Source organism: Peromyscus leucopus, chromosome 7 (assembly GCF_004664715.2).
Source record: "Peromyscus leucopus breed LL Stock chromosome 7, UCI_PerLeu_2.1, whole genome shotgun sequence".
In the NCBI taxonomy this organism is placed as follows: domain Eukaryota; kingdom Metazoa; phylum Chordata; class Mammalia; order Rodentia; family Cricetidae; genus Peromyscus; species Peromyscus leucopus.
Window position 1 is genome coordinate 62,327,675 of NC_051069.1, and position 26,313 is coordinate 62,353,987.

Consider the following 26,313-nt stretch of genomic DNA (forward strand, 5'->3'; position numbering starts at 1 on the left):
AATTAAATAAAACTGACCTTGGGTCAGCAGGGGCTGAGTTAGCAACTAGTTGACAGAAAGTATTCGTAGAGCCTCAGAGGGCGTCTGGAAGTCATAGAGAGACACAACAGAAGTAGGAGGGAGGGATTTTGAGTGGTGAGGCATTTTTTTGTTTTAGCCGAGCAGAAGGACATGCGATTTGGGAGACGTCAGAAAGGAGAGAAAGTCAGCTCAGCCTCTCTGAACTCGCAGGTTTTCACCCCAGCCTTTGAATCTCAAGTCTTATTTATAAATAGAAGGATAGAGATTTAGTGAAAGCTATGCCTACAGAAACAGATTTCCCACTAGTCTGGGGCCTGAGTGGCCAGACCACTGCCAGAGAAGCAGGCTGGTAACTGTAGAGTTGCAGTTTTTGGCTGAAATAGCAGTAGATTAAGGTGCAGTCAGTTGTGCTGAAGATAAAACAACACACAGTCTGTCAGGAGCTCTATGCTGTATTTTGGCCACTAGTGATAAAGTGGAATGCTTTTGATGCTTCATTATTTTATCTCCTATAAAAATGTAAAGCTTTATATTTGTTAATAATCCTAGAACATGCTTGTTAATCTCTGAGGTTATGACATGATTCCTGCACAAAATAACTATAGTTGTTAATCACATCAGATGCAAAATAATTTGCAGTAAGGTTTCCATAATATTCTGATTGTTCTAGTCTCTCAAATTTTGGCCTTTTCTTCTGCCAGCTTTCAGTTGTAGATGCTTAATTTTTTTTTCTTGTTTTATTTTTTAGTTGCATGTGCCTTGTATTCTAAGTGTGTGTGTGTGTGTGTGTGTGTGTGTGTGTGTGTGTGTGTGTGCCCATGCACATGCATGTGGAGACAAGAAGTTGGTGCCAGGTGTTTTTCCTTTAATGCTTTCCACCTTATATTGTGAGACAGGGTCACTTGTTGAATGTGGGGCTCACCAGTTGGGTAGGCTGGATGGCCGGAAGGCCTCAGGGATCCTTCTGTCTCCGAAACTGGTGCTGGTATTACAGATATGTGCTGCTGTGCCTAGCCTTTTTGTGGGTGCTGGGCATCCAGTCTTAGGCATTTTATCTGCTAAGCCCTAGTCCTCCTTTTTAGACATGAATAGCATAAGGCAGAAGTTTATATATATTTGATCATGTGAACATGAATGCTTAATATCTAATATGCCTGATGCAATATCCAGTTATTTTCTAGGATTACATGTAAAAATGTATCTAACTTTTTCCTAATGGTGAAAAGCCATATAACATTTTTGTAAGACTGTGTGTGTGTGTGTGTGTGTGCATGTGTGTGTGTGTATGTTTGTTTTTGTTACAGTATAGATTGAGACAGTCTCATGCAGTCTTAGCTGGCTTTACGCTGTGCTCCTGAAGAGGACGTAGGATTCCTTGATCCTCCTGTCTCCACCAACCAAGGGCTAGGTTTATAGGTGTGGGCCACCATACACCACTACAGTGTATTTCTTATGATTTATTTATGGGATAATTAATTTTGAAATAACAGATATTAATCTTTCATGTTAATAGGATTTAAATAGCCGGGCACAAGGGGAAGTTACCATCAGAGAAGCTTTGCGTGAACTTGATCTGTGGGGAGTTGGAGCAGTGTTCTCATTGATTGATTATGAAGACAGCCAGAATCGAACTATCAAGTTGATTAAAGACTGGAAAGACATAGTGAACCAGGTTGGAGATAATAGATGCCTTCTTCAGTCCTTAAAAGATTCTCCATATTACAAAGGATTTGAAGATAAAGTGTCAATTTGGGAAAGAAAACTTGCACAGTTAGATGAGTACATGCAGAATTTAAACCATATTCAGAGAAAATGGGTGTATTTGGAGCCCATTTTTGGCCGTGGAGCTTTGCCTAAAGAACAGACACGCTTCAACAAAGTTGATGAAGATTTCAGGTCAGTACAGCTGCATAGAGAAGGCGTGGGTGACGTAGGCTCCTGTTGTAAAGTGCTCAGTCTAAGTGATCACCCTCACTCCCCGGGTGTGAGTGTCCTCAGTCGGTCTCGTAGTCTGCCCTCTGCTGTGCTGTCTTTCTGAAGCACTTTGGTCTGAACCGAGCCTTTCCCAGCTTTCATGTATGTACTTAGATGGTGCTTCCCTGTTTCCTGTGAGGCAGGAAGCCTCCCAGAGGTCTGAGGAAGGCCTCTGTCATCTTCACTAGTGGCAGAGTCATTTCTTTCTGTTTGCTGAGACCTTGCCTATGTGTACATCTGGTGCTTTTCTTCGAAGCTTTAAAACTCCTAAACATCCTCAAGCCTCGGGCAAAACTAGTTCTCCAGCACCTTTGCCAGTGCTTTTTCGTCCTGCTGACTCAGTAAGTTCTGCCGGCCGGCTGCTGCTGGCAAGACATACAGGGCATTTTGGTGTTTTTCATTTCCTTCAGTCTGTGTTCTCATTTTCCGTCTTTCTCTCACATAGCTGCTACATTAGCCTTCTGACTTCTTGAACTTTTTCACACGGTAGCAAGAATAATCATTTAAAATGAAGTTTCCTTGTTTTTAAAACTTCATTACTGTAATTAACTTTTGTGTGTGTGTATGGTGACCTGTTGCACTAAGCAGGAAGCCTGTGTGTCCCTTGCCATCCTCCAGCCTCCGCTTCTCTCCTTCGGTGTCTGGGTACACGTAGCTGTTTCCCAGGGCCTCAGATGTAAACTCTTCCTCTGTTTATTCATCGTGCATATCTCAGCTTGGTTCACTTCCCCAGAGAAGGCTGAAGCTGTGGGTTGTCCTGTTAGTCACTATGCCAACGCTTTGTACCTTTGCTTCCTGGTGTGTATTATACCTAAGTATTTCAGGGCAGTACTTAATGCCCTTCTGTGTCATTGGACCATTAGTTCTAGGACATAGGACTTAATATTTACTGAATGAATGAGGATTTGTAATATTTGATGAAAAATTGCAATGGCATTAATTTTAGTGTGGTTTATTGGAAGCATAATAAATTATTGTTAATTATAAATGTTGTTCTTAATTTGAAACATGAAAATGTTTTCATTTAAGGCAGAAACTTAACATAAATGTGGAAATAATTTTTATTTTGTAGATCAATAATGATGGACATCAAGAAAGACAGTAGAGTCACCACATTGACTACTCATGCAGGAATCCGAAATGCCCTATTGACAATACTTGATCAGCTTCAAAGGTGTCAGAAGTCCTTAAACGAGTTTTTGGAGGCATGTCTGCTTATTTTAAGCTTTAATAAATTATAACATATTCAATATCTTAATTGTTGTAAAGAGAAAAAGCTTTTTTCTTCTTCTTTTCCTTTACATTAGGAAAAACGGTCAGCATTCCCAAGATTTTACTTTATTGGCGATGATGACTTGTTAGAAATCCTGGGCCAGTCCACTAACCCGTCGGTGATTCAGTCCCATCTGAAGAAGCTGTTTGCTGGTAGGAATCAACATCTGTCAACAGATACTCAGTGTTAACTGTCTTCCAGGCATAATGCTCTGCCCTTTACTAAACAGTGCACACCCCAGCTCTCAGCGATTGGTGAGGCTAATGAGTTAATAAGCACGGTGTGTACAGTGTGGCAGTTCTGTGATGAACTAAGTGTGTAGTGCGATAATGACATCTGTGAAGAATTCAGCTCAGTTTCAGGTGTCATGAATAAAATGATGGAGTCGGAAAGTTAGAGGTGTTAAGTCAAAGAAAGGTCACTTATGCAGAGGGCAGAGGCTGTGCAAGACCTGAAAGTGGAGAAGGATATTGAGATTGAGGTGTTAGGGATGAAAGACCATGAAGCTGAGATTCCCAGTGGACTACTGTGTTCACAGAGACTGGAAGGGCATTTCAAGCTGGGGGTTCTCTGTATAAGGCAGTTAGTGGGAATAGGAATGATCACTCAATGAAAAATTAGTGCCTTTTGTGTTCTTGCTGTTGAGCACTTGAGTTGGGTACTTTTGGCAAGTCAATAAGCTTCTTCAGAAAGTAATGACTGACTTTTCTTAAATACATTATTTGGAAAAGACCTGCATTTTCAAATTAACTTTCAAAAGCAATTGTTTTAAACCATTTTTATTTGTAGTCAGGTCAGCAAACTGTAGCCCATGTGGTTAGGCTATCTTACTATCATTTTTTAAAATAGGGTTTTATTGAAATATAATCATATGTGTTGGCTATTGTTGCCTTTGTGATCTGAGTTCTGAGTTGTTGCAGACAGAGAAACTGGCCCATGAAATCCCAAATGCTCCACGTTCTCCTTTATGGTACAGTTCCCAGTGCCCGTGAACCTGAACCTGTAGGTGTGGCCCTCTGTACTCAGTACACTTGTGTAGCCACCACTTTACGATACAAAATGTTTCCCATAGCTTTGAGAATTCCCTCATGTTGTCAGTCTTCTTCCCATTCCACTGCCCAGACAGTCATGATTTCCGACATTTTAAGAACTTCATGTAAGTCGAATCATCCCTATGTACTCCTCTTTTTTTTTTTCCTCTTTGGGGTTGCATTGGTATGTGTGATGCATTAGGTAATAGCCAGAAAAAGAGTCAGGCCCTGGAACCTTGCTGCATAGCTATTGGTGATTGCACATCTCAACTGCTCCTCCATAGGCAGCATTTCTGATTTAGAATGATGGTTATGCCATACCTACAGCTGCTGAACATCGTGTAGCTGGGCTGATGCTGCAGGTTATCCGCTGTCATGTTGATGTGTTTATCTACTTTCTGGGGAGCCTTGGAATCATTTCTACTTTGTCTGCTCACCTCGTGACCTGTTGGTTATGTCCCATTTACTGACATGACTAAAGCTATTTCCTGATAATGAATTTATCTATTTACTGTTTTCACTTTTGGATTATTTCAGTTTTGGGTTAAGATAAATAAAACTTGCAAACTTTCATACATTTCTCTGGATATATATTTTTAAAAAATAGCTGAATGTTTAGTTAAGTAAATATTTAGGCTTTGTGTGAAACTTCCTAGTCATAGTCCAAAGAGATTGTGATGCATGAGAGTTAAGCATTCTGATGGATTGCTATGTATTAGTTGATTAGAGTGTCTAAAATTCTTCTGGAAAATGATAAAATTGAATGAATAAACATACATACAAGCCAGATATCTATATCAGTATTAGAATGATCAGTGGATGTTGTTATGGGTAGATGTTAATACAATATTTAAAATTAGTAATAAGAATACCCAGTGAAAGTATTTTTTCCTTAAGACATTTAAATACAAAAATTACTATTATATATGTTATGTCATGTACGTTATAATCCTGTTGTGTCTATTTGACTATATAATATATGTGGTGGTGGTATATGTGTGTGTGTGTGTAGCATATTCATCATTATCCTTTAACTCTTTGTCTTTACATTGCTGCTTTCGATTAGGTTATTGTGTGTGTGGTGCCAGGGATGTGATCCCGAGCCTTGTGCTTCATGTGACAGTGCTGTGCACCCAACTGCACCCCCAGCCCAGTGTTGCTTTTGTGTTGCAGGCATTAACAGTGTGTGCTTTGATGAGGAGTCCAAACATATAACTGCAATGAAGTCACTAGAGGGAGAAGTTGTACCTTTTAAAAGCAAAGTTCTCCTATCAAATAATGTAGAGGTGAGCAGTTCTATTTCATGAAATGAACCATATGAAATTTGTATCAATTAATTGAGTCAGTTTGTACAGTAGAATCGGTTAATCGGTCTTTTAGGAAACTCAAACCTTATCTTAAAAAATGTTTGGCCTTGTGAGTTCCCTAAAGTTGTGGTATTAAAAAGAGTGGATTTTTGGTTTTTGAAATACAGCATTTAATTCTATAAAGAACTTTAGTTCTGGAGTAAAAAAGACTTGGATATTAATCTTTGCTACATATTGTGTCAGCTCTATGACTGAGAGGCCATTTTCTTACAGGGAAATGGAATCTTAACTCTTGTTGCAACAATATTCTATTGAAAATTAAATAGAGTACTTGGCTTTAAATGCACTAGGTAGTTTGTGAAACATTTAATAATTCTTTTTTTTAATATGAGTTCTATGAGATCATTTAGGTAAGCAAGTTGACACCAGTAGTAGTTGTATCACTTTGATTTGTAGTTTTTAGGCTCACACTTAGTCCTGCTTGGGCCTCAACATTCTATCGGATTTCAAGTATTTCAGTCAGGTGCTTGAAAGTACTGATGTTTGCCAAGTAACTGCCATCGTTGGTTATGAGTTTTGTGTTCTTGTTTCTCTCAGTTGGCGCAGTGGATCTAAGATATGGACTAGATCAGTTATGGCAGTAAAGCAGAAGCCGAGCTTCTGGCAGCTCTTGTGATTAGCAGAACATCTCTGTGGCCGGCACTGAGAGAGTCCCTCTTTGCAGACAGGGTCTTGTTAAGTTTCGGCTAGTCTGGTGCTCATGTAGACCAGGTTGGACTTATGTCAGTTCCCCTGCCTCAGTCTCTCGAGCAAACTACCATGCCAAGCTTCAGATTTTCAGCTTTTAGCTTCAGTGGCTTTGAACTGTTTTCAGTACTGGCAAGTGCCTGCAGGTGAGTGACAAACTGGAGCTTAGAGTAAACTTAAGAAGAGATGAAGACCTACAGCTGTAGCTTTGGTGCATATATTTTTGTATAGATAAACTCTTAAGTCGTGGTGGGGAGTTGCTGTTATGTTTTGCAGCTGTTATCTAGCCCCATATGTGTGTGAGAAGTTAGTGGGCAGTGCTGATAAACAGACCCAGGGCCGTGTGCATGCTAGGCATGGTTCTGTCACTGAGCTGCACCCTCCACACATTTTAAATTGAATTTTATCATGCTACCTATAATCAAGTGAGTAGATAAATAGATTATTGGAACACTGGAACAATATCAGCTCAAAAGACAGCCTGATCCCTCCTATAGTATATTCATCCTGATGAGGCAAACCCTTCTGTGATTGAGCCTTCCTGATCACTAGATCACCAGGAGACTCGGCTAGCTGTTTGCCCGGGGCTTTACTGGTTTGTCGTCATAATGAATTGACTGGGCTCCTTTGGAAATGTTTGCATAGGTTTTTATATAATACCAATCAGTAGTACATACTCAGTACTGGCCTGGGGTGTGAGTGTTCACACTCAACATTGTCTCAAGAAGTGAAAAGAAACAAAACAAAACAAGACTGTTTTTCTCAAATTATTTAATAATAAAGAATGATATACCACACAGTGCATTTGAGGAGTACAGTCTCTAAGAATTCATACCCAGTCTGCACTGAAAGAGTGTGGTTAGGCATAGACTGTGTATTTATCGCACAACTCCTACGTATTACTTTCTCCATTCATTTTCAGGCATGGTTGAATGATTTGGCTTTGGAAATGAAGCAAACATTGAAACAATTGTTGAAAGAATGTATTACTGCTGGGCGGAGTTCACAAGGTGCAATCGACCCTTCTCTGTTCCCTTCCCAGGTGAGAGGACTGTGTCTAGGGTATGGTAGGCATGGGTCAGCTGCTTCAGATAACTGGTGTTGATATCCTTAGTTCAGTACTTAACAACAATATATATTCCTTTAAAAACCCATGTCTTCTTCCCTCAACCCTGAAGGGAGGGTGAAGTGCACAGCAGCAGGCTGTTTGCAGGCTCCATCACTTCCCTGGGGGGACATTTAGGAGGAGGGAATTGGACAGAAGCTAGCATCCTGCCTCAGGTGATGAATCCGTTGTCACTGAAGAGGGGGTTTGTACTACTGCTGCCACATCTCTGCCTCCCCGCCCTTCTCATGGGGTCATCTCAGATGCTGGAGCTGGAGGAACTTAGTTAAAATACAGTAACACTGAGCTGGAATACTGGCTGGGAGCCTCAAAGCTAGGCCACATGGTGGGTTATAGAGATGGCTGCAAATCAGTGTTAACAGCAGTGCATGCCTGCGACACTGGATCCTAGATACAATACCTCCTATTCCTTGTTCTAGGCTGTGGAATGATGGAGCACTGTAATGATTGTGTTCAGGACGCTGCTGTCTAGGATTTGGCCAGATCAATGTTAACAGGTGTAGGTCCCTAGCAGTTTAGCTCTTGGATTAGCATTGAAATGCATGTTAGTTCTCACAGAACAGTGCATTCATTATCTTGCAACCAAGCCCAATGATTTGAGTTTGATTCCTGTAACTCACAGGGTAGAAGGGAAGAACTAATTTGTGGGAGTTATTTTCTGAACTCCACATGTGTGCTGTGGTGCACACACAGGTATGGGCATGCGCAATACTGTTTTTTAAAAATGTCGTGGAAGTTGTAGCAGAGGATCTGTCCCTAGCCCCTCCAATCCAAACAACTTTCAGTGGTTTTCCCTGAGAAGATGTATTGGAAGTCATTTTTCCTAAAATCTTTTAAGATTGTTTGAATCTAGTCTTTGTCACTCATTGTTTATAATTCTGGAACTGGTACTGAGGTAGAGTTTGAAAACTGGGTGTAAGTTTTAAGGTTTTTAGTAAGCGCCAGCAATTGTAATACCCATGCACTGGAAATCATACTTTAGCATAGAATACAAAATGACTTAATCTCTTTTAAGTCCTGAACTGCCTGAACTTAACTAAAACATTCAGTGAAACCAGGATACCAAAACTTTTTCCTTGTGTAGGTTTTAGCTAGGTGATATATATATTTTAAACTATTCCTATCATTCTTTATATTACAATGTGAAGATGGAAGATGATAGCCAGCCATGTTGATTTTTAATCATCTTGTGTTTTGTTTAGTAATGTAGGTATGTGTTTGCAGGACAAAGAAGCACCGGCAGGACTTTATCCACATGAAGAGTCATTTTTCTTGTTCTTTAACAGATACTGTGCTTGGCAGAGCAGATCAAATTTACTGAAGATGTAGAAAATGCCATCAAAGACCACAGCCTCCACCAGATTGAGACACAACTGGTGGCTAAACTGGAGCGCTACACCAGTGTTGACACGAGCTCTGAGGACCCAGGGAACTCGGGTATGGGGGCTGCGCTTTGTGTTGCTGCTGTCTTAGCCCATCTGTTGTGAGTGCTCTGTGGTGTCCAGCCGCCAGTGACTTACAGGGTACTTAAGGTTTCCTTCTTTTTTCTTTCCTTCTCCCTTTCTCACTTTTTTTCTTTTTTTTTTTTTTTCTTGCTTTTTCTAGACAGGATTCCTCTGTACAGCCCTGGCTTTTCTGGGAATTGTTCTGTAGACCAGGCTGGCCTCAAACTCAGAGATCTGCCGGCTTTGGCCTCTCAAGTGTGGGATTAAAGGTGTGCCACCATTCGTGGCTTATATTTAACTTTTTATCTTGTACTCAAAATCAGTATGTATTACTTGAGGTGGAAAGTCGAAGTTTTACTCACACGAATTTCTTTATCCTTGTCATTTATATGTACTGACACTCATTTTTGCTTTGAATTCTAAGATAGAGTTTAAAGAGTTTAGAGGAAAAGACTAATTGACTCAGTATACCTCAGTGCGTACTCCAGGCTTCCTTCTGGTACCATTGTGTTTTTCATCTCAGTAACTTTCAAGAGTGAATCTGGAAGGAGTTGGAGGAGCAGTAAGGGGTGGATATAATCAAAACATTATATTACTTTCTCAAAGATTTAATAAAAAGTATTATATATATTTACATTGAAGCTAGAAAAAAATCTGGCTTGTAGTTTTTAGCTATAAAATTTCTGTTTGTTCATATGTTGTTTTACTTCTTTGTTGACATTGTTCCCGTTCATTTCAGAAGTGCCTGTTACCTTTTGGAGTGTGTTGTTTGAGGCAAGGCCTCTTGTAAGCAGGTCGGCCTGCTGAGTGCCAGATCTTACAGTGCCTCCTCACTCCCAGCCTTGGTGGAGCACTGTTTGAACTGTCTTCAAGTCTAGTTTTTCTGACTGCTGCACCCCAGCACCGGTACCAGGCAGTTGTCTGTCTGTACATAGATTCAGATGGTCGGGCTCCTTGAGTGTTAAACCACTGGGAAGTGTATCCTGGACATCTCTGTTATGAGTGTCTGGGTCTTGCTTGACTCTCAGGCGCAAGTGGACATTTTTGATTTAGTGACTTAAGTCCTACATGAGTCCTGTAGTGCCTGTCTCTCTCCAAACTTTGCCGTTTGACTCCAGCCCACGTGTGGTATTTGTGTGACAGTCAGTGCCCAGTTCCCGAAGTGTCACCTCTTGCAGCATGGAGTTGATGAGCAAATCCCAGTGTCGTCCTTCTCTGTTGCCATCCTAGGATTCTGTGTGTCCTGTGGCCTGGAGTTGTATTTCTTTCCATGTGTATTTATTCTCTTGTGTGCTTCGAGGGAGTCTGTTGGCTGTGCTACTTGGGAGAACAGAGGGCAGTGAACAAGTGTGGTTTGCCCTTTTCTCTTGGATTTTCTTTTTGAGAAAATAAATCATTTTCTCAAGGATTTCTCCTTGAATTTTGGGGGAAGATACTTTCTTTCTGCAGCTTTAGGCCTTTCTGAGTCCCAGATGTCAGTGTTTTAGGGCATCATGAGACATTTCCTGCTTCTCAAATTTTATTTAGCTAGAGGCCTGTTAGAGTTCTTTTCTGTCCCAAGCTTGGCTTCTAATAATATGCTCTAGGACTCAGGATGCCAAAGGAGCAACAACAAAAGAATATAACTTGCCTGTGGGCTTTTTAGCAGTTGTAATTCTGGCCCTTATCCCCTGTTTGCCTACTATTTGAGCCATAAGACCCATTCCATACAGGGTTTTTGCTGCATTTAGAGGGGAAGAGGACAGGGTGTATGTCCTTTCTTGCACTCTCCGTGTGACTGAATTTTATGCCTTTTTTACAAAGTTTTGCTATTACTTGTTGACTGTTGGTTTTATATGACTTATTTATCACAATATTGCAGTGAATCTTGAAATGGACATTTAGAGTCTTTGACATGTGTGCACAGGATGTAGCTCACACTAATGTTGTGTCTTTTTTTTTTTAATGTGTAGAATCAGGCATTCTGGAGCTTAAGCTTAAAGCACTAATTCTTGATATTATTCATAATATTGATATTGTGAAGCAATTAAACCAAGTTCAAGTTCATACAACTGATGACTGGGCTTGGAAGAAACAAGTTAGATTCTATATGAAAAGTGACCATACATGTTATGTTCACATGGTGGATTCTGAACTTCAGTATACGTACGAGTACCAGGTAGGATTCTTGGTAGAAGCATTTGATTTTTTTGGGGGGTGGGGTAGAAACTATTTAAAGGTAATTTCTATTGGAAGACATAATTACTTCTATTTCAGTATTTATTTTTTACTGTCTTTTATGTCAGAATTTGCAAGGTGTTGTAAAAGAAAAAGTAAAATATTATTCTACTTACAAAAATTTCTTACGTTGCCTTTGCCATCAGATTCTCTGAGATGTATCTTTCCCATGAGGAACATTCATGTGGAGTTTCAGATTATCTTTAATTCAAGGGAGTTGTATGTAGACAGCTCCAATAAAGCAGTGGAGTGTATGTCTTTCCTCACAGCACTGTGATTATCAATGTGATAGAGTGTGTTCGCTGATTGTTTCAGTATGCAAAGATAAAAGATCTCATTCATTTAATTTGCTCTAAAAAACATCCAGTTGTATCCTCTCTGCCTTTTTCTATCATAATGACTCAGTCATCGGAGTACTCAGGTTGGGGAGCAGCTGGTTGGCCTTCTGCAGGGAAATGATGACATGCCCTGCCCATGGCTGAAGGAGCTGGGGTGTCTTCTTCCTGCAGCACAGGAAACTTGAGCAGCACTTTCTAAATTCATCCTTTTATTTATTTATTACTAAAAATTTTTTCATTCATTTTACACACCAATCCCTCTCCCTTCTCCCGCCCCTCAGCCTCCCCCTCAACCTGCCCCCTACTCCCTCCCACAAGAAGGCAAGGCCTCCCATGGGGAGGCACATCCAGATCATTTTAATTAGAATTTTCAGGATTAGTTTTACTCTGAGGCTTCAGGAAATAAGTTATATGAATTAACAAATCAGAAGTGGCGTATTTGCTGTGTAATACATACTTAGATCTGTTTGTCTTGAGCATTGTCTTTGTGCCCTCATTAAGAATGAAAGAGACTACTTAGAAACTTGACCCTGGTTAAGCCTTTCAGGCCATAATGAGACATATGAAGTTTTATCCCAGGTTCTGCTTTTTAAATTTATTTCACTAAGAAAATGTCTTCTGTGCTAAACAGCTAACCATGTGTGTTGCATATGAGGCTTTGTAACTTGGATGGAGTAGAGCATGAGCGGACTAACACCATGCTTCCCTTATGTAGGGTAACACTCCCAAGCTGGTTTATACTCCATTGACAGACAAGTGCTACCTAACTCTGACTCAAGCCATGAAGATGGGACTTGGAGGGAATCCCTATGGACCTGCTGGAACCGGGAAAACTGAGTCAGTGAAGGCGCTAGGTGGACTTCTTGGGAGACAAGTTTTAGTTTTTAATTGTGATGAGGTACAGATAATAAGTGTGAAATCATACTTATTACATGTGTTAAATGTTTGGATTTTTTTCTTGTGCATATAAAGGGAAGATTTTGTTTTCAAATACCGACTGACTAATGGTGATGCCTTGCTTTACTGCCTGTGAAGACCACGGATTCCTGGACCTCTGTGGTACCCGTCCCCCAGTGTCTCAATTGCTAGCATTAGAAGCATACATTACCACATTCAGTTTAAAAATCATTCTAGTTTTAAGTCAATTAAACAAAACTTGGTTTGAATTGACAAGGTGTTGTGAGTTTGTATACAGTACTCTTCTCATACTTGGCTAAGGAAAATTATTATGAAGAAACATTTGAAAATGTGTAATGAATGTTTGTGCTACACTGGAGAAAAACATTGTTTAGCAAGGGTAATACTAAATTAGAAAAGTAAAACAAAATGAAACACAAAGCCCTAAATACATCTTAGTGTTTTCAAAACATTTTGTGTGGGGTTTTTACTTTGACTCAAAAAGGACTGAAATGAGCTGGACAGTGGTGGTGTATGCCTTTCCCAGTACTTGGGAGGCAGAGGAAGGCAGATCTCAGAGTTTGAGGCCAGCCTGGTCTACAGAATGAGTTCCAGGACAGCCAGGGTTACACAGAGAAACCCTGTCTTGAAAAAGAGAAACAAAACCAACAAAGACTGAAATGAATTTTTGTCTTTGTTTAGCTCTGTATTCTTTGGAGAAGGAGTCACTTCTTAATCTTCCCCTTACTCTAGACTTTCTTTGACATAGGATCTCTCCAGATAGCCCAGGTTGGACTAGCACTCACCAGTGTTCTGTCCCAGCCCCAAGGGCTAGGATTACAGGCATGCACCACTATTCTTGCCTTAATTTTTATTTAAAAAGCAAAGGAGATATTGATGGGTAAAATGATTAGTTTATCTGTTTATATGTACAAAAAAGCAAATTATTACTAGCACTAGAGATTTTCATCATTTTAAATGAAAATTATTTTTATTTTTTCAGGGCATTGATGTGAAATCAATGGGACGAATATTTGTTGGTTTGGTGAAGTGTGGGGCCTGGGGTTGCTTTGATGAGTTCAATAGACTGGAGGAAGCTGTGCTGTCAGCCGTTTCCATGCAGATCCAGACCATTCAGGATGCTTTGAAGAATCACAGAACTGTATGTGAGCTGCTTGGCAAAGAGGTAGGGATACCTTGTGTGACTTGGCTTCGCTCCTGCACTGGTCTCTGGGCATTGCTGCCTCTAATTTGTGACCTGTGTGACCTCTGTGACGAGCCTTTTCATGTCTGAAATGGCTCTCAGGTTTCTGGACTATCACAGTGTATATAGTGTTTTAATGTATTGTCTCTTTAAATACTCAGTACAGACTTTGAATACAAATACTTCTATTCTACTTTATGGATGAAGGAACCAAGACTTGATAACAAGTATAGGGAATCTTTGATTTGAATTAAAGTTTGTCTAATTCTGAAAGCTTATAATTTTGATCACTCTTTGACATGTCTTCCAAAGGCATACTGTGAGTAAATAGACATTGAAGTGAGTTATCTACTCTTAAACTTACATTCCTTGGAAACTTATGAAGGAAATTCACTATAATGCCGAGGGTTCCTGAGCTGTTCATTATGTATTACTTAAGGATATGCTTAGTATATTGGAGGCTGTTTTTGCTAAAATGTTGGGCTAACATGTAGAAATTGTATTATGATAAAATTTTTCTTTGCAAAAAAATCTTTGTTGCCTATATTCTAAATTAATATTTCAGGTCGAAATAAATTCTAATTCTGGAATTTTTATCACCATGAATCCTGCGGGAAAAGGTTATGGAGGAAGGCAAAAGCTTCCAGATAATCTTAAGCAGCTTTTCAGGCCAGTGGCGATGTCACGTCCTGACAATGATCTTATCGCAGAGGTGATTCTGTATTCAGAGGGCTTCAAAGATGCCAAAGAACTGGGCAGAAAGTTGGTTGCCATTTTCAACCTGTCTAGGTGGGTTCTCCCATTTCAATATTCACATTTTGTGTTTCCAATGATTGGTGTTTGTATTTCCTTATTTTTCTAGTTTATGTGGTGAGCTTGTTTGTCTTTTTATTATGCTGTAGATATGATGTATTTTATTCCAAGTGATAGTAAAACATCTGTATTAAAACTGTTCTTAAATTTTTTTTTTTTAATTTTAATTTTTTTTCTCTGAGAGAGGGTTTCTCAATGTAGCTCTGACTGACCTGTACCTCACTCTGTAGACCAGGCTGGTCTTGAACTCACAGAGACCCACCTGCCTCTGCCTCATTAGTGCTGGGATTAAAGGTGCGTGCCACCACTGCCTGGTAAAACTGTTCTTTTTCTTAATTGCCATAAACTTGATACATTTCTTCATGATGTTTATGTGGACTGCTCTGACTAAATGGTTCTTACTTCACCAGTTTCCTAGCTGACCACTCAGAAGCTGCAGCTCTTGAGGATGGATGTCTCCACGTTTTATTTTTAGGATTAGAGGTTCATTTTTAGGTTCCTAGACACCCCAGAATTCTGATGCATATCACTTACTAAATAATAGGGAGCCAGGCTGGGATTAGAGGTGGGGAATAAGCTAGGCTACCAGAGATTTTGTGAGGACGGGAATAGCTGCTTGTTATCATCTCTTCATGATGGGTTTATCTTGTTCCCGTGATTCTCCCTGTAGCTGTTTCCTTGAGTGATTATTTTGTGTGATTGATTTCTCGTGTAAATGAATGAAATTCTAGTATTAATTTCTGCAGCTCAGTTTACATGTTTTGGGATGTGATGCTAAACGTAGTTTCTTTCAAAGTTAAGCTTTTTCCATCTTTACTTCAGGGAACTTTTGACACCCCAGCAGCATTACGATTGGGGATTAAGAGCATTGAAGACTGTTCTGAGAGGAAGTGGGAATCTGCTAAGACAGTTGAAGAAAAATGGCACAAAACAAGATGGTATGATTGATTATTTAAAGTACTTAATTTTAAAAGTTTGCTTTAATTTAGAATTCTTTATATTATTGAAAAGGTTGCAGATGAGGACAATTTCTGTAAAACTTAATGAGTTTTGTCTATTTTTAACATCCTTAAGTAGTGTGATGTACTTGTCTCAATTAATTGAGCAGTTTTGCTGTGTTTTTGTAAATTAAAGTTTATAATTTATTCTGATTTTTTTTCTAATTTTAACCTGATATCCTACAAGAAAATTCAAGTGTACATTGCATATGAAGTAGAGGTGATTTGTAAAAGCATAATCAAATGCACTTGCTTTTAAAATTAGTGTTCATAGAATCATAGGCTTTGTTGTATGCCTGTAATCCTAGAATTGAGGAGGCTGAGGCAGGAAGACTCGTTTCTAGGCCAGCCTGGGAAACATGTTGAGATCCTGCATCAAAACAAAACAAACTCAACCCCAGCAGTTAAGAAAGCAGTCACCAAGCAGCTGTTCATCCAAGGACTGTAGGAATCTACCCTCAAAGTTTCTAGGAATGTTTAGTGTTGCATGGAGCATGATCCTTTGTTAGCAGAGATGTTGGAAACATCCAGTAGACAAAGGTAGTATATGTGGTAAGATTAGGCTCTTAGTGGGAAGAAGGCAGAGACAGATGCTCTGTTTGTCAAGTTCTGTCGCTGGGTGCATGGCATGACATCACCTGGGATGTTGGCTCTCTTCCTCTGGAGAAGGAGGTACTGATCGATCTTCTCTACTGTAAAATTGTAATTTCCCGTGTTCCCTAGGTTGTGGCTATAAACCTGTCACTAAGTCTGTCTTACCCTCAAAGTGAGACAGTGAAGATGAAGCTCTCTCTCACCCTGGGCAGTGGCTGCTTCCATCAGTGCAGTTTCTGTCAAGGTTTTCCCTTTCCTCCTTCATGGGTAGCTGGGACTCTTCACATCAGCATGTCCTCAGACCATACTTGGCTCATAGAAAGCAAAAGCAAATGCTCTTCTCCCATCTACACAGAATAAATGGGCCCTGTATAGCCAGAAGGTTTCCTGTGTCCCATCTGACCTACGGTCGGGATTAATCTCTCACCCACAGTCCCGCAGCCTTTTATAAAATAATCACACAGAGGCTTATATTAATTATAACTGCTTGGCCATTAGCTCAGGCTTATTACTGACTCGCTCTTACATTTAAATTAACCCATAATTCTTATCTATGTTTAGCCACATGGCTAGGTACCTTTTCTCAGTTCTACCTTGTCATCTTGCTTCCTTTGTGTCTGGCTAGTGACTCCTGACTCAGCCTTCCTCTTCCCAGAATTCTCCTTGTTTGCTTATCCCGCTTATACTTGGTGCCTGGCTGCTGGCCAATCAGCATTTTATTTATCAACCAATCAGAGCAACACATATTCACAGCATACAGAATGACATTCCATAGCAGCCCTGTGTCTGTGGATATATGCCTTCCAGAGAGGCTGAGTTTTCATCTTTTTCAGGTTGCTAGTAAAAATTAAGTTAAAAAACTATCAATCAATCACAATCGAAGGAGAAAGAAAAACATTTCGGGGCTGGAGAGATGGCTCAGAGGTTAAGAGCACTGGCTGCTCTTCCAGAGGTTCTGAGTTCAGTTCCCAGCAACCACATGCTGGCTCACAGCCATCCATAATGAGATCTGGTGCCCTCTTCAGGCCAAAAGACCAGTGTATACATAATAAATAAATCTTTAAAAAAAAAAACATTTCACAGTAAAAACAAATTTAAGCAATTTCTGTCCTGAAGCTCCACAGAAAATGACTTGAACTCTGTTACTAGGTCGACATATATAAAAGTAGACAGTTGTTTTGTGAAGGTCTTAACAACTTTCTATTTTTGATGGTTTTGAAGAAATATTCAAAATTCATGTGTAGTAAATAAAAATAACTATGAGTTCAGTACTTGAAATAACTCAGGAGCTGCTACATCCCTTTATATCTACTTACTGATAGTCAGCAATTACAGGGAAATGCCAGGAAACTCAACTGCAGTGTCTCTGCCTTTGTGTATTTATATTGCTTAGTCTGGAACAGCCTTAGAAATAAGAATCTGGAAATGATATGAGCATTTGCTCTTAGCTTAAGAATGGGTTTTTGAGCTAGTTAGATCAAGATGAATCAAAGATTGCTGCTTAGAGCAGAGGTTCTCAGCCTTCCTAATGCCGTGACCCTTTAACACAGTTCCTCATGTTGTGCTGACCCCCAGCCATAACATTATTTTGTTGCTACTTCATAACTGTAACTTTTCTACTGTTATGTATTGTAGTATAAATATCTGTGTTTTCTAATGGTCTTATGTGATCCCTGTGAAAGGGATGTTTGACCAACCCCTCCAAAAGGGTTGCAACTTATATGTGTGAACTGCTGGTTTAGAGTGTTATTTTAGGAAGAAAATTCTTTTTAAATTACATCAAAATTTGAAGAAACTTGAATCTAGAATGGGTTTACTTCAATTTGAATCCTAATTGTAACATTTACTCCCCTGTTGTCTTAGAGACTTAGTGCCCTTGTATGTAAAACTGAAGTAATAATAGTAATTATTTTTAAACTACTTGACCATCAGAGGATCATATGACATAAAAAGTAAAGTAATATACAAATGGGAATGATACTCATGGGAATGATGATTTTTAGTATGAAAGTCTGGTATACAGGGATTTGAATCCCAATTTATTTCTTAGTATTCAAAACAGAAAAGGAAATGTAGTAGCACTTATGATTTACCGTAGCATGCTGTTTAATAATTAGTAGTGATATCAAGACTCTAGCTTATTTTAAATGTTTTTATCATCATTGAATTGATAATAAAAAATAATTTATAAATAAAACTTTTTCTGTAGTTAATGAAAATCATATTGTGGTACAAGCACTGAGGCTTAATACAATGTCAAAGTTCACATTTGCCGATTGCACCCGGTTCGATGCACTGATCAAAGACGTCTTTCCTGGAATTGACTTTAAAGAAGTAGAGTACAGTGAATTAAGTGCTGCACTAACACAAGTCTTTGAGGAGGCCAATTATGAAATCATACCCAATCAGGTAACGTCAGGGGTATTTTATCATAGATTAATCCTGATTAACAATCCTTATCAGTCATTCAATTTGTTTTTTATCTTTCAACTTTAATCTCACTCCAGGATGCTTTTTTGGGTCTTCAAGTTCCGAATAGGGACTCTTGCTATGTTGTATCATTACTTCTGTCATCCATGCATGTTTAATGTTAATTATGTATTAACTCTCCACCAGATAATAATCTTCATGAAAGACAGCATCTATATATTTTTTCATTTTTCTTTTTTAATTTTAAAAGCAAGCATTTTTTTTAAATTTTGTCCATTTTGAAATTTTTGTTTGTTTGTCTGTTTGTTTCACTTAGGGTAAATCATGCAAAACAGCATCTCAACCGTCCTTCTCTGAGGCCTGATTTTCACATGGAATTAAGAAATGTGTGAGCTGTGACAATTGGAAGGGCTGAGTGAAAGAGGCACAGTGTAGATCCTTTAAGCTGCCCTGGAGAAATGTCTTGCTTTTGTTGATGATTTTTTTTTTAAATTTAATTTAATTTTATTTTTACAATACCATTCAGTTCTACATAACAGCCACAGATTCCTTTGTTCTCTCCCTTCCTGCCCCCCCCCTTCCCCGCAGCCCACTCCCCATTCCCACCTCCTCCAGGGCAAAGCCTCCCCTGAGGACTGAGATCGACCTGATAGACTCAGTCCAGGCAGGTCCAGTCCCCTCCTCCCAGATTGAGCCAAGCATCCCTGCATAGCTCCAGGTTTCAAACAGCTAACTCATGCAATGAGCCCAGGATCTGGTACCACTGCTTAGATGCCTCCCAAACAGATCAAGCCAATCAACTGTCTCACCTATTCAGAGGGCCTGATTCATTTTTCTTTATTAAATTTTTTACTCACTCCACATACCACCCACAGATCCCCCTCCTCCCTTCTCCCACCCTCCAGCCCTCTCTTCCAAGCTACCCTGCATCCCCACATCCCCCAAATCAAGGTCTCTCATGCGGAGCCAGCAGAGCCCAGTACACTGAGCCTAGGTGGGTCCAAGCCCCTTCTCACTGCACCAAGGCTGTGCAAGGCATCATCACACCACAGGCACCGGATTCCCAGAAGCCTGCCCATGCACCAGGGACAGATCCCGAGCACCAGGGACAGATCTGAAATACATGTTTTTGTTCAGCATTTTTTTCCTGGTTGTTGCCCATCATAGCGTCTTGTGTGTGATTAGATGGATAGATAGGCCATATAAACTTTTGCTTATTGATTACATGTGATTTAGTTGCACTTTGATAATTTACTAGTAGGAATTCTTCTAACAAAGCTTCTTTATGTGGAACAAATTGTTATTTAAAACAAACATTTTGCTTTGACGTTTGTTGAGAAGTAGGATATGAATTAGTAACTTAGGAAGATCATTTATCAGAATGAATGAATGACTAAACAAAGTAAAGGATGTATGTTTTCAACTTCATGCAAAGCAACCTCTTTAAAAGACAGATGCTGTCTTTTAAAGGTAACATTGTAAATGTGTTCCGATTTATTAGCTTGTGGTCTACTTGAGGTTTTATTTTCCAGTGAAGAGGTCTCAGTAGAAGGGTGTTTGCAGAATGTCAATGGAACTGAGTATGACTGAATGTGGTAAGTAATATATGAACATGTTTCTTCCCTGCCAGATGAAGAAGGCTCTAGAATTGTATGAACAGCTGCGCCAGAGGACAGGAGTGGTTATTGTTGGTCCAAGTGGTGCTGGAAAGTCTACCCTTTGGAGAATGTTAAGGGCTGCACTTTGTAAGATTGGCAAAGTAGTAAAACAATACACTATGAACCCCAAAGCTATGCCCAGACACCAGTTATTAGGACATATTGACATGGATACACGAGAATGGTCTGATGGTGTTTTGACAAATAGTGCTCGCCAAGTAGTTCGTGAACCTCAAGGTTGGTCACTGTCTAATTTTTTTACCTAATAATGCCTAGAGAATAACATAACATATTTACAATGTTCTTATTAAGATGTGTGTGACTTAAAACACTTTATAATGATGTTCTTTTGACACTTTGGTAGATGTTACTATTTTTTATTGTTGTTTTTTTTATTTTTATTTTTTTATTTTATTTTTTTTATATATATTTTTTATTTTACAATACTATTCAGTTCTACATAATAGCCACAGATTCCCTTGTTCTCTCCCTTCCTGCCCCCCTCCCCTTCCCCCCAGCACACCCCCCTTTCCCACCTCCTCCAGATCAAGGTCTCCCCCGAGGACTGGGATCAACCTGATAGACTCAGTCCAGGCAGGTCCAGTCCCCTCCTCCCAGATTGAGCCAAGCGTCCCTGCATAAGTCCCAGGTTTCAAACAGCTAACTCAAGCAATGAGCCCAGGACCTGGTACCACTGCCTAGATGCCTCCCAAACAGATCAAGCCAATCGACTGTCTCACCTATTCAGAGGACCTGATCCAGCTGGGGGCCCCTCAGCCCTTGGTTCATAGTTCATCTGTTTCCATTCGTTTGGTTATTTGTCCCTGTGCTTTATCCAACCTTGGTTTCAACAATTCTCGCTCATATAAACCCTCTTCTTTCTCACTAATTAGACTCCCAGCGCCCCACCCGGGGCCTAGCCATGGATGTCTGCATCCAGATTCCTCAGTCCTTGGATGGGTTTATGGCACAACTATTAGGGTGTTTGGCCATCCCATCACCAGAGTAGGTCAGTCCCGGCTGTCTCTCGACCATTGCCAGCAGTCTTTTGTGGGGGTATCTTTGTGGATTTCTGTGGGCCTCTTTAGCTCTTTGTTTCTTCCTTTTCTCATGTGGTCTTCATTTACCATGGTCTCCTATTCTTTGTTCTCCCTCTCTTTTCTTGATCCAGCTAGGATCTCCTGCTCTCTTTCCCTCGACCCTGGCCCTTCATTGCTCCCACTCATGTCCAGGCTGTTCATGTAGATCTCATTTTATTGTTGTTTTGTTGGGACAGAGTCTCACTCTGTAGCCCAGGCTGGCCTGGAACCCATGGTCCTGCTAATTTAGCCTCACAAATGCTGGCTGGGATTATAGGTACTTATCACCAACTACTTGTATCAGTCTGTCTTTTGACTTATCACTGGATAGCAACTTTTAATATTGTCAAAACTCAGAGTAACTTGATTAAGATCTAGTTCATGGGTAATTTACTGAACGCATATAGAATCTTTGATTAATTAGTTGACATATGTCTTGTGAATGTGATATGTTTGAACATCATTAAGCTGTTAATGTGAATGTATCATTCTGAGTTACTTTGAAAATTGAAATGGTGAAATAGTTTAGTTACTTCTTTGTCTAAATTTTCTCAACTTAGTTGTTTGTGTTTTTTGTTTTCATTTTGTGTTTTTGAGACAGAATCTCACTATTGTAGCCTTGGCCTGGAACTCACTATGTAGACCAGACTGGTCTTAAACTCATTGACATCTGCCTGCCTCTGCCTCTAGAGTGCAGGCATTAAAGGCTTGTGCCTCTATGCCTGACTTGACCTGGTTTTGTAGAGAATTTTTGACTAGAATATCAATAGACTACTTGCTTTTCAAGTAAGGCAGTGGGTAATTATTCAGAAATTCATGGCAGTGGAGGGCTTTTCAATGAAGTTTTTTCTTTTTTCTTGTAATACTGCATTAAATAGAGACAACATATTACCCTTTCTCACACTATTGGTGACATTTCCCTCTTTGAATTGTTTAAAAGGCCGAAGGATAATTTGAAGCACTCTGATTTTAGGAAGGATGGGTAAAATGTCTCTGATCTTGAAAAGACTACAGGCATTGTATGTGTGCAGCCTAGTTACTGCTCTTCCCATTTCAGGTCATCCTTGAAAGCACTAAAATCCATGGCAGTAGTCAGTGTTTTATTTCTCATGAAAATTAGGTTTCCCCGTACTTCTAAAAGAGACATTATGTAGCAAATATTGATGTATTCTCATGGCATGGCCAAACATATAGCTTGGGAGAGGGTTTTAGAGGTATCTCATAAGAATAGGAAGATCCATCTTACACACTGTGTTCTAAGGGACATTGTAAGTTCAGAGGCAGGATTGCCCACCGCTTCTCCAGCACATGCATGGCACTGTTTTATGACACTGCACCTTGCTCAGCTCTGCTCTTTATATTAAGATGGAAATTAGTTCTAACTAATGAAAGTTACTTTATCCCCCCCTCCCCCCGAGACAGTGTTTCTCTGTATAACTTTGGAGCTTGTCCTGGAACTCGCTCTGTAGACTAGGCTGGCCTCGAACTCACAGAGATCCGCCTGCCTGTGCCTCCTGAGTGCTAGGATTAAAGGTGTGTGCTACCACTACTGCCCAACAAAAGTTACTTTATTCTCTATGTTGGACTGTTAGCAGTATCTGGTATATCCGTGTGTGTGTGTGTGTGTGTGTGTGTGTGGTGTGTGTGTGTGTGTATGTGTGTGATTTTTTAAATTCTTCATTCTTGTGATTTGGAAATAGAAGTCAGCTCATGGATAATTTGCGATGGTGACATTGACCCTGAATGGATAGAATCTCTGAATTCTGTTCTGGATGATAATCGGCTGCTTACCATGCCCAGTGGAGAAAGGATTCAGTTTGGCCCAAATGTTAACTTTGTGTTTGAAACTCATGATTTAAGCTGTGCTTCACCAGCCACAATATCTAGAATGGGAATGATATTTCTGAGGTAAGCCACAGGTCATTTCTATATGATATATTAGAATAGTCTTTATCATTTTGATTTTATAACTAAGTTAGGAATAGATAAATAATGTGTACATATTGATTGAATCTATGTTTAACTTTTTGCTTGGATTTTAATTGATTTAGAGTTTGTTTTATTATATATGAATTTTTTTTATCAATTCAGTCAAGCATTATTTTCTTTAAGAGAAATAGCAAGTACTTAATTTCCTTTAAACAAAATTTTAAATATCCAATTCTTTGGTTGAGGGGCAGCTAGGTTGTTTCCAGGTTCTGGCTATTATGAATAATGCTGCTATGAACATGATTGAGCAAGTGACCTTGTGGTATGATTGAGCATTTTTTGGGTATATGCCCAATAGCGTTATTGCTGGCTCTTGAGGTAGGTTGATTCCCAATTTTCTGATAAACTACCATTCTGATTTCTCAAGTGGCTCTACAAGATTGCATTCCCACTAGCAGTGGAGGAGAGTTCCCCCTACTCAAATCCTCCCCAACATAGGCTGTTGTTAGCTATTTTGATTTTAGCCGTTCTGACAGGTGTAAGATAGTTATCTCAGAGTCGTTTTGATTTGCATTTCCCTCATGGCTAACTAAGCACTGGGCTGAGCTCCTAGACTTCAGTTGAAGAGAGGGAGGAGGGATCACAGGAGCAAGTGAGGTCAAGATCTTGATGGGGCAAACCACAGAGACAGCTGACCCAAGCTGGTGGGAGCTCATGGACTCTGGCCTGTCAGCTAGGGAACATGCATGAGATCAAACTATGTCGTTGACAGTTATATGGCTAGATCTGTTTGGGGAGCCCCTGGCAGTGGGACCAGGACTTATCCCAGGTGCATAAAATGGCTTTTTGGAACACATTCCCAATGTGGGACACCTTGTCAGCCTGACACAGTAGGGAGGGGCTTGGTCCTGCCCCAATTTAGTGTGCCAGACTTTGTTGATCCCCCACTCCCCGAAGGGAGGCCTTATCTTCTCTGAGGAGTAGATGGGGGGAACTGGGGGAGTGGGAGAAGGGGAGGGAGGGGGAACTGGGATTGGTATTAAAATGAAAAAAACCCGTTTTGTAAAAAAAAATAAATTAATTAAAAAGATTTAAATACTGTGATTGAATTCAGAGATGTAAGCATACTAAGTAAGTACTAGTCCATCATATTTAAATCCCAGGAGCACATATTAGTTACAGAGTTATAAATCATAAGAGTTTAGGACTAATTCAGATATAATTGATCCTGAATGCTAACCTGTGCATACAGCTTGACAACCTCTTTCCTAAGTGTTTGCTTACTTTTCCAGTGAACCAAGAAGAGGCGTAAAGAGCAAAAATGAGTACTAATTAGTTTTAGATGTCATGTGTGCTAACTAGTTTTAGAAGTGATGTACTCAGTCACGAACTAGAACTTGACCATTTGGACCAGTTTCATTTTCCCAAATGAGTAATAGTTTGGCAAAAATGTTTAGAATTTATTATTCATAATGCCTGTATTTTGTAATGTTGTGAATGGCACATTGCTGTCTGTAATCACTTGGGTTTAGATTATGTCTTAAAATTATTTAACTGCTTATTTCACTGTAACTATTTTAAGAAACATTTATAAGAAACTAATAATAAACTTCAATTGATATTAGGGTAAGTTATTAAAATAATATTATTTTAGGTATATAGTTTTCATTGTAATATTTGTATAAATTTATCGTTTATTCAGTGTTATAATCTTGTGAAAATATTATAGTAAAAGGTAAGTTTATAGGTAAATTTAAAACTTCTAATTGAATATTTATTGTTTATTTTACATTAATTTAAGTATACTAGAAAGACTGCATAAAAAGAGTGAGACTAAAAAAAGACTTTGGAAGGGTGCTGTGACCATTTAGCAGAGGGTCACATATTGCTGCAGAGGGTTGTAAATTGTTGGGGGCATAGGCATTGGTTGTGGGAGGCACAACGAATGTGTGTAATTTCATGTAAAACATAGCTGTAAACTCTTAGGTCGCTGAGTGCTCTGCCTTGGACCTTTTGGGTTTCCTTTATTTCTTTGATGTTTGCTGAGCATGTATCCATGGAGAGGCCCAATGAGAACTTTTAAATAGGGTCTAGAGTGCTGCTAGTATTCTACAGTGTGTGTATGCGCGCGCGCGCGCGCACACACACACACACACACACACACACACACACACGCACACAAGTTACCAGTGCCAGCTTTCTGTGCTGACAGATGACCCTTGATGGAATGACGTTCCTAGGAGCAGAAGTTGGTTTGAAGTTAGTTGACAGTTTCTTCCTGAATAACTGGCATGTTTGTGTTAATCCCTGCAGTGATGAAGAGACAGATCTTAATTCTCTGATAAAATCTTGGTTGAGGAATCAACCTGCTGAATACAGAAGTAATCTTGAGAACTGGATTGGAGATTACTTTTCAAAAGCTTTACAGTGGGTTTTAAAGCAGGTGAGCTGACCGTGATATTTCAGATCAGAGAGGCGGGATGTATAATCAGGAATTGTGCCTGCGTTTGCTGCCTTGTGGTGGAGCTCTGCTGGGAGTGGACGTAGAGTAGATGCCGTCGCTGCTGTCCTTCTGTCCGCCTACATTGCTTGTATTAGCTAAGTAAGACGGCTTCATGTTTGTGTCGATAGAATCTTGCCTCACTCACCTAAACAGCTTGATTACTAGCATGTCTTTCTCTTAGTGTAAAAACCATCTTGTCTCATTTTACTGTTCATAATTACTCCACTCTGCTTCCTGTCATGAATGACCAAAGGTTCTGAAACTATGAGAATCATTTATATCATGTATCTCATGTTAAATATATTACTAAGCTAGTACTAAAATACAAAAGGGACAGTGAGTTACTTATAGTAATATTTGAAACATTTGCTTATGCAATAAAAATGGACATCTAAATTTGTGAAGTCAATACTTGGGGACTGAGATGAAAGTTAGTAAGATCACGCCTTCCTAGAGGGGTCTCTGCCATGGGTGCCACGGGAACACGTCATCACTGTCCACCAGCATGGCAGGAATACTGCTGTGTTGGTGCTTTGCCATGAGGTATGAGTGACCCTTAGCATGAAAACAAGACTGTAGTGGCTTTCCATACATACATGAGTTTTAATGTGGCTTTTATTTCATGTTATTAATTTTATGAAAAGCTTAAACATACTAAACAGAAATTAAATAGCAGCAGTTTCTTTGAAGTCAAATGATTGTTAGTTTGAACTTGATCTAGAAGTCACA

At 39.6% G+C, this 26,313-nt stretch overlaps 1 protein-coding gene across 4 annotated transcripts in view; it reads left to right on the forward strand.

The window, feature by feature from the left end:
* Dync2h1 (dynein cytoplasmic 2 heavy chain 1) overlaps window positions 1–26,313 on the forward strand; it is a 230,942-nt gene that overhangs the window by 31,960 nt on the left and 172,669 nt on the right. For all 4 annotated transcript variants that reach the window (XM_028890970.2, XM_037207771.1, XM_037207772.1 and 1 more), the window contains exons 26-40: window positions 1,535–1,917; window positions 3,068–3,200; window positions 3,303–3,420; window positions 5,473–5,585; window positions 7,276–7,395; window positions 8,766–8,916; window positions 10,877–11,082; window positions 12,195–12,377; window positions 13,380–13,562; window positions 14,146–14,369; window positions 15,216–15,331; window positions 18,195–18,394; window positions 20,046–20,310; window positions 22,853–23,060; window positions 25,395–25,524. In XM_028890970.2, coding sequence (XP_028746803.1) covers window positions 1,535–1,917; window positions 3,068–3,200; window positions 3,303–3,420; window positions 5,473–5,585; window positions 7,276–7,395; window positions 8,766–8,916; window positions 10,877–11,082; window positions 12,195–12,377; window positions 13,380–13,562; window positions 14,146–14,369; window positions 15,216–15,331; window positions 18,195–18,394; window positions 20,046–20,310; window positions 22,853–23,060; window positions 25,395–25,524 — 2,733 coding nt within the window. The remainder of the gene's footprint in view (window positions 1–1,534; window positions 1,918–3,067; window positions 3,201–3,302; window positions 3,421–5,472; window positions 5,586–7,275; window positions 7,396–8,765; window positions 8,917–10,876; window positions 11,083–12,194; window positions 12,378–13,379; window positions 13,563–14,145; window positions 14,370–15,215; window positions 15,332–18,194; window positions 18,395–20,045; window positions 20,311–22,852; window positions 23,061–25,394; window positions 25,525–26,313) is intronic.